General features: G+C 42.9%; 1 protein-coding gene across 1 annotated transcript; it reads right to left on the bottom strand.

The window, feature by feature from the left end:
- Nucleotides 1-4,654: 4,654 nt before the first annotated feature.
- Nucleotides 4,655-5,494, bottom strand: LOC106814819. The gene has a single exon (XM_014819177.1). It carries the CDS (start codon nt 5,492-5,494, stop codon nt 4,655-4,657), a length of 840 nt encoding a protein of 279 aa, XP_014674663.1.
- Nucleotides 5,495-6,816: the final 1,322 nt, after the last annotated feature.

Genomic DNA, 6,816 nt, shown 5'->3' with positions numbered 1-6,816 from the left:
ACGCATACGCATTCGCACACGCATATGTAGGCTCTATAGATATATCTATCTATATATATATATATATATATGTGTGTGAACTATTTTTTATGCATAATTATCAGAATTGTGGCGTGAGGATTTATTACTTAACGCGGATATATAATGCGATGATAATAGGAACAAAACGAAAACAATCAAATACGAAACCACGGGCGTAGGATACCCACACATGTTACTTATTATTGTTTACTTCATGTCACGTCCGTTTTCGTTATAGCGATCAGGTATATTATGCTACCGTATTGAAATGTAATATGGTCTAATGGGAGATTATACAATATTGAAGATAAAAGATAAAATTCCAAAATATAAATCGAGAAAATATCAGAATAAAAGAAACACGAGATCTTAGATTACTAGTAGAATAGCAATACGTGAAAGAATGACACAATGCCGTTTTCCTTATTTCTTTCTCTTTCTCTCTCACTACCTCCCTCCCTATCTCCCTCTCTCTCTCTCTCTCACTCTCTCTACTCTCTCTCTCTCGCTTTCTCTCCCTCTCTCTCTCTCTCTCTCTCCACTCTCTCTATCTCTCTCTGTCCCTCTTTTCTCTCTCTCTCTCCCTGTATACGTTTTACTTACTCACACAGACGCACCCAAGCGCGCGCACACACATGCTCTCTCTCTCTCTCTCTCTCTCTCTCTCTCTCTACTCTCGTTCTCTCTTCCCTCTCTCCTCCTCTCTCTCTCTCTCTCTCTCTCTCTCTCACTCTCATCTCTCTCTCCTCTCTCTCTCTCTCGTCCTTCTTTCTCTCTCTCTCTCTCCCTGTATACAGTTTGACTTACCACACAGACCACAAGCGCGCCGCACACCACATCCCTCTCTCTCTCTCCTCCTCCTCATCTCCTCTCCTCTCCTCCTCTCTCTCTCCTCTCCCCTCTCTCTCCTCTCTCCTCTCTACTTCTCGTTCTCTCGCTCTCTCGCTCTCTCTCTCTCTCACTCTCTCTCTTTTTTTTTCTCTCTCTCTCTCTCCATCTCTCTCTCTCTCTCTCTCTCTCTCTCTCTCTCTTGCTAATTCTCTCTGTCTCTCACCCAGACACACACAGGCACGCACACTCACTCAAAAACAAACACACACGTGCGCGCGCACTCACTAACAAACACATACACACGCATGCACGTGCACACACGCGCACACGTGCGCGCACACACACACACACACACACACACACACACACTGTTACTCATTCACACACACGCGAGCGCGTACGCACGCACGCACGCGTACACACATCTATACCTTCTTGTATTTCGCACATTTGGAGTGCTACCAATAATTGTCGAAAACGAGTTGAACGTACCTTGCCGTGTGGAGAAGAGGTGGCTGTTTTCCTTAGTTGGCAGTTTTCCTGTTCGTGCGTACCGATGCCTTCGTTCCCCTCCAAGCTAATGTATCGCGTACACTTTTCCCTCGCACGCAAATATGTATATATATAGGAAATGCCGCTCGTCACTACCCTACGCAACCTAACCTCTTTTCGTGAAAATGACGTCACGTCTAGAAGACTGCCGCAATCAAGATATTGCAGCCTCCCACCTACACATGCGCGTTGTTTCGTGGGAGCAGTGTATGGTTGGAACGGTCACCGATACTTATTAAAGATTGTGGCGAAAATGTTGATTAGCGTGTTTAAACACTTCGTACGACAATTAATATCGGTAGGATATAACAATGCGAGACATATGGCTCCGGCAAATGAGGCGATTTCCACACGAGATTAGATACACGCGCATAATACTTGAGAAATATAGTGAAAGAGTGAGCGATAAACATGGAGTGAGAGAGGATGGGGGAACGAGAGAGAGTTCAGGTGAGAGAAAAAGAGAAAGAAGATATGGGGAGAATTAACAGAAAGAAATGGGAGGAGAGAGTGAGAGTCTGCGAGAAAGAAGACAGAAACGTAATAGAGAAAAATTAAGAAACTAAAAGAAAGAAAGGAAGTTAGATAGAAGGGAATGATGGGATGAGAAAGAGAGAAGGGACAGAGAGAGAAAAAGAGAGTGAGATAGCGAAATTGAAAGAGCGCGTGAGCAAGAGCGCGAGATAGAGAGAGAGGCAAATAGAGACTAAAAGAGATAGCGAGAGAGAGAGTGAGACAAAGAGAGAAAATTAGCTTAGCCTTATGGGGGCAACGCGCGCCGTTACGTTTTCGGTTTCGCCTAAATTTTCAAACACTCTCCTGAATGCATTTCGCGCTCTGATGACTAGCTGACTTTGACTTACTCTGCGCTTGCACGCGAAGTGACACACGAACTGGCTAGGGAATAGTTAGACGATATCTCGTCTAGATGTCGAGCGAATTCGTGCGTGTTGATTGTGTTGACGGCTAGTTTCGCTTATATATTTCCTATTTGAGAGGAATTCGCATTATGTGTCAGTAGCTGTAAGCATCGGCGAATGTGAAGTTCCTAGCAGTCGATTTACTTCGTATGTATGCATGTTACGAAATATATATATATGTGTGTGTGTGTGTGTGTGTGTGTGTGTGTGTGTGTGTGTGTGTGTGTGTGTGTGTGTGTGTGTGTGTGTGCGTGGTGTGTGTGTGTGTGTTGACAACCTCATCTCGCATTCATAGCATTATGAGCACATACGCCTAAGCGGACACACGCACCCTGCCCAAAACATGGCATCGTTGTGTCTGCTGTTATTTTTGGCTTTTGCCTCTACCCTTGAGGTCATTTGCCGGTGAATGATAGGAAAACTTGTCATGTTTGCTTATCCATAAAAAGCGTCAAACTTTCATGAATTTTTACGCCAAATTTTTTGCGCACAAAAAAATTCATTAACATCCGCCAGATAACCTGCAATGTTGGGTTTCATAGTGGCATACATTTGAAGATAAGATGATGCTTCAGATGAGCCTTCTTCCTGTCTCTCCTCTCCTCTCTGGCCTCTCCTCCTCTTTCTCGTCTGACCTTCTCCTCAGTCTCGTGGAACTCCGGCTCTCTGCTCCTCTCCTCTCTCTCTCTTCTCTCTCCCATCTCTCTCTCCTCTCCTGTTGGGGGCCCTCTCCTCTCCGATCCTCGTCTCTAGCAGCCCGTCTCATCTCTCCCTCTCCGTGGTCTCATTCTCGTTCTCTCTTCCTCTCCGCTCCTCTGTGCCGTCGTCCGGACAGCCATCTCTCTCTCATCTGCTTAGCAAATCTCTCTGCCTCAAAATATAAACGCCACAACTGTTTGTCGCGCGTCACAAATGTATTGACAGTAAAAACGCACTATTCTTAGGAAGCGTGTTATTATAACGCACGATCGTCATATAGTCCTAACATAGCAATTGACGTGTAGTGAATACTGGTATTATGTATGTGGTTATATTTACTGTGTTTGGGATTTAGTCGTATAACCCTACTCAAATGTCGACAATTCTATAGAAATTCGTTTAGATAATATTAGAAATCCTTCAGTTACCCTTAAATTGGTAGTATTATGCCTACTCAGAAATTAATTTTAGCATTGTTAATAAAATAGTGGAGGCAATGCTAAGAGATAAACCATTATATGTGCTCAGTTTTCTTTCTAAATGCCGTAAGGAATTATAATTCTGTGAGGAATATAACGCCATAAATCGTTAGAGAATATTCAGTTAAAACAGCTGATAGTGGGCAACTATCTGCTGTTTTTACCAACGTGTGTGTATGACAAGCTCTCTAGCATGAAACAAACTCGGGATTTTAATGTCTAAATGTCAATATTAGTTGGGGGCTTAAAATCACGCACGAATAAAGTATATGCCAGAACAACACAATGAATTACTCCCTTTACTCGAATTTCTAAAATTGGTGATTGGGCCATAATAGTACAATGAGAAAGACGCGTCATTATATTATACTGTTGAAGTGCTCAGACACGCAGCTCATGTAACGCATAAGGTGATTGTCATGAAACTATATATAGGCTATAATTTATTGATCTGAAACGTATATATAGTGTGCGCCTACGATAGCGTGACCGTTCAATACCAACCCGAGTGTAGCTGAAATAAACCTGTGTCATTTAAATTGGGGTTTGCATGTTCTTTCAATCGTTTTTCTGCGTGTTCGCTAGTGATATTATGTTAAATCGTTAAAGCACGACGCGAAACATAAGCGGATATTTACCATCTGATATGTTCTGTTTTGCTATGTAGACAATAAATCCTTGAAATAAATATGCAATCAGGACGTATCATGCAAGGAGTACCGGTGAGTATCAGAACGGTTGAGAAAATATGAAAAAGGTTTGTAAAATCATGAGAAATCCTCGCTTTAACTGGTCAGGATAGTAAAATTTTAGAAAGCTACTAGCTACACATTGGGGTATTTTATAGTGTGCTAAAAATAACAACCCCTTAGAATGATTAAGGCTACGTTTAATTAAACTGTTACTTGTCCAATGAACTCATTTTCATTAGTGTACTGCCACGACACGATTGCATCTGAGTTTTTAACTTTAGCAGCTATACTCATTAATATAAACAGAACCAATAACCAAAACGCAGGAATATTTTCCTTTTCTATAAATCGCAAAAGGAAACAAGCGTGGCATAGCAATGAACGCATATTCCTGTGGATTTCACATCTTTACCATTAATGTGTACATCTGTATAATTGTATATTTAATTGTATTATATAATTAATAGCAAATACCCGTGCTCCGCACGGAGTTGAATGTTTGGCCAGTCGACTGTGGCATATTGTATACCGGTAAATGTTGCATGTGGTACTGCCAACCTAATTCTCCGAATGGATAGAAGATGGTGTAAACCATGGGGTCGATGTTGGATGACAGGTGACTAATTCGCTGGGGTGGTTGATCTTTGGGATGCACAACAATGTCCCTATTATGTGGAGGTGCGCCATCTGGTGATGAAAAGACAACTGCTATCTCATCTTGTCTCGGATCATTATAGCGGCGTTGGTCACCGCCTCTCAATATGTGCATGGTTACAGCTGGGGGTGGTGTACCATTCTCATCTGCTAGGCGAAGTTGTTCTGCCTCGACCTCTTGCATGTGTTTGTAGGAGGCGGCATATGGATTGGTTTCTTGGAGGACTCTTTGCAGGAGCGACATGACATCAGGAAGACATTGTTGATTGGCAGGTTGTTGCATCCTGGCTTGTAGTGCTTGGCCCGCGTCTAAAATGTAGAGTTGGCTGAAGGATGGTGTAGTACCTTGTGGAGGGTGAAGTGAGCCAGACCTGTGGTACACTTGTCCATGAAGTCTGAAGGCATAAGGGCCACGGCCTGGTGGGGTCACAATGTTGGCACCGAAGGATGCAAACGCCATGGAGCTATTGTAATTGCGGATGTTGGCTCTGAAATTACGCGCTTGTGGAGTACTTGTTGTAAACAGGTCTTTGAGTTCAGTTGGATAAGGTGGCGATGGTGGTAATTGAACTTTGCCTTTGTGGCAGCAATTGTGGTTCTCGTTTGGGAACAGAAGTGCATTACAAAACGAACATGGTGTTGTCATTGTTCCTATCGAGAAAGGGTGGACTTGGAGCGGGAATTGTCGGGCCAGGTACTGCACCATGTGTGTTGCAGCTTGTCCTCTAATGACATTAGGTGGTCCATTTTGCTGGAGGGCTAGTGGTGGTGTGCTACTATCTCCTGTTTTTGCGAGACGATAGCGTGTCATGTATGTAGCACGTTTTTGCAACCTGCATTCAGTTTCTGGCTGGGTCTCTTGATCTTGCCGACTACGTATGCCTTGCAGATTAGCTGTTTGTTGTGAAGGGGTCCTAGTCCCTGTGATGGTCCTTCGACGTCGAGGCATGGTGCATGAATGCTGCAGGGAAGGAAAAGAGTTTTGAGAGATGGGAGAATATGTTGGCAACCCGTTTTCTACAGGTAACAGGGATGATTGTTTCCTCTTTTAGAGGGGGGTGTGTGCTTATTTTTGTGCTTTTATCAAATGAGAGACTAAACAATAGACCGGAACCGTAGGCCTACACAGTTTTGGTGCGCGCGCAGAACCCAATGTCGGACACCGAAGAAAGAAGTAGCCTAGGCCTAGTGAGGAGCTAATTATAAGAACCAATAAGTGAGGAGCTAATTATAAGAACCAATAAGTGAGGAGCTAATTATAAGAACCAATAAACGTGCATTCATTGTTATCACTTCCACATACGTATATCAGTCTACAGTCACACGTACATATGTAGGTACATCTCAGTTTAGTCACGTACGGTCTACAGTCATCTACAGTCTACAGTCTACAGTCTAAGGTCTACAGTCGGTCTACAGTCTGAGTCACATACGCACATCTCAATCTGCAGTCACATACGCACATCTCAACGTACAGTCACATACGCACATCTCAATTTACAGTTACATACGCGCATCTTAATTTTGCAGTCACATATGATACGCACATCTCAACCTACAGTCACATAAGTACATCTCAACCTACAGTCATATACGCACATCTCAACCTACAGTCACATACGCACATCTCAACCTACAGTCGCATACGCACATCTCAACCTACAGTCATATACGCGCATCTCAATCTGCAGTCACATACGCACATCTCAATCTACAGTCACATGATACGTGCATATCAGTCTATAGTGACGTACGTGCATCTCAGGCTACAGTCACGTAGCCTACGTATATCACAGTTTACAGTCCACAAATTACAGTTACATCTCAATGTACAGTCATATGATACGTGCATATCCACAGGCACTTGAAGCGTTTCAATAAAATATAGTGCTAAATAAATACGAAATCTATTTACTACCAAATTCTTAATGTAACTATATATATATTATAGCATATATATAATATATA

This window comes from Priapulus caudatus, unplaced genomic scaffold (genome assembly GCF_000485595.1).
Source record: "Priapulus caudatus unplaced genomic scaffold, Priapulus_caudatus-5.0.1 Scaffold984, whole genome shotgun sequence".
Taxonomy (NCBI): domain Eukaryota; kingdom Metazoa; phylum Priapulida; class Priapulimorpha; order Priapulimorphida; family Priapulidae; genus Priapulus; species Priapulus caudatus.
The sequence above is the reverse complement of the archived record's forward strand: the minus strand, read 5'-3'. Positions and strand labels throughout refer to the sequence as shown.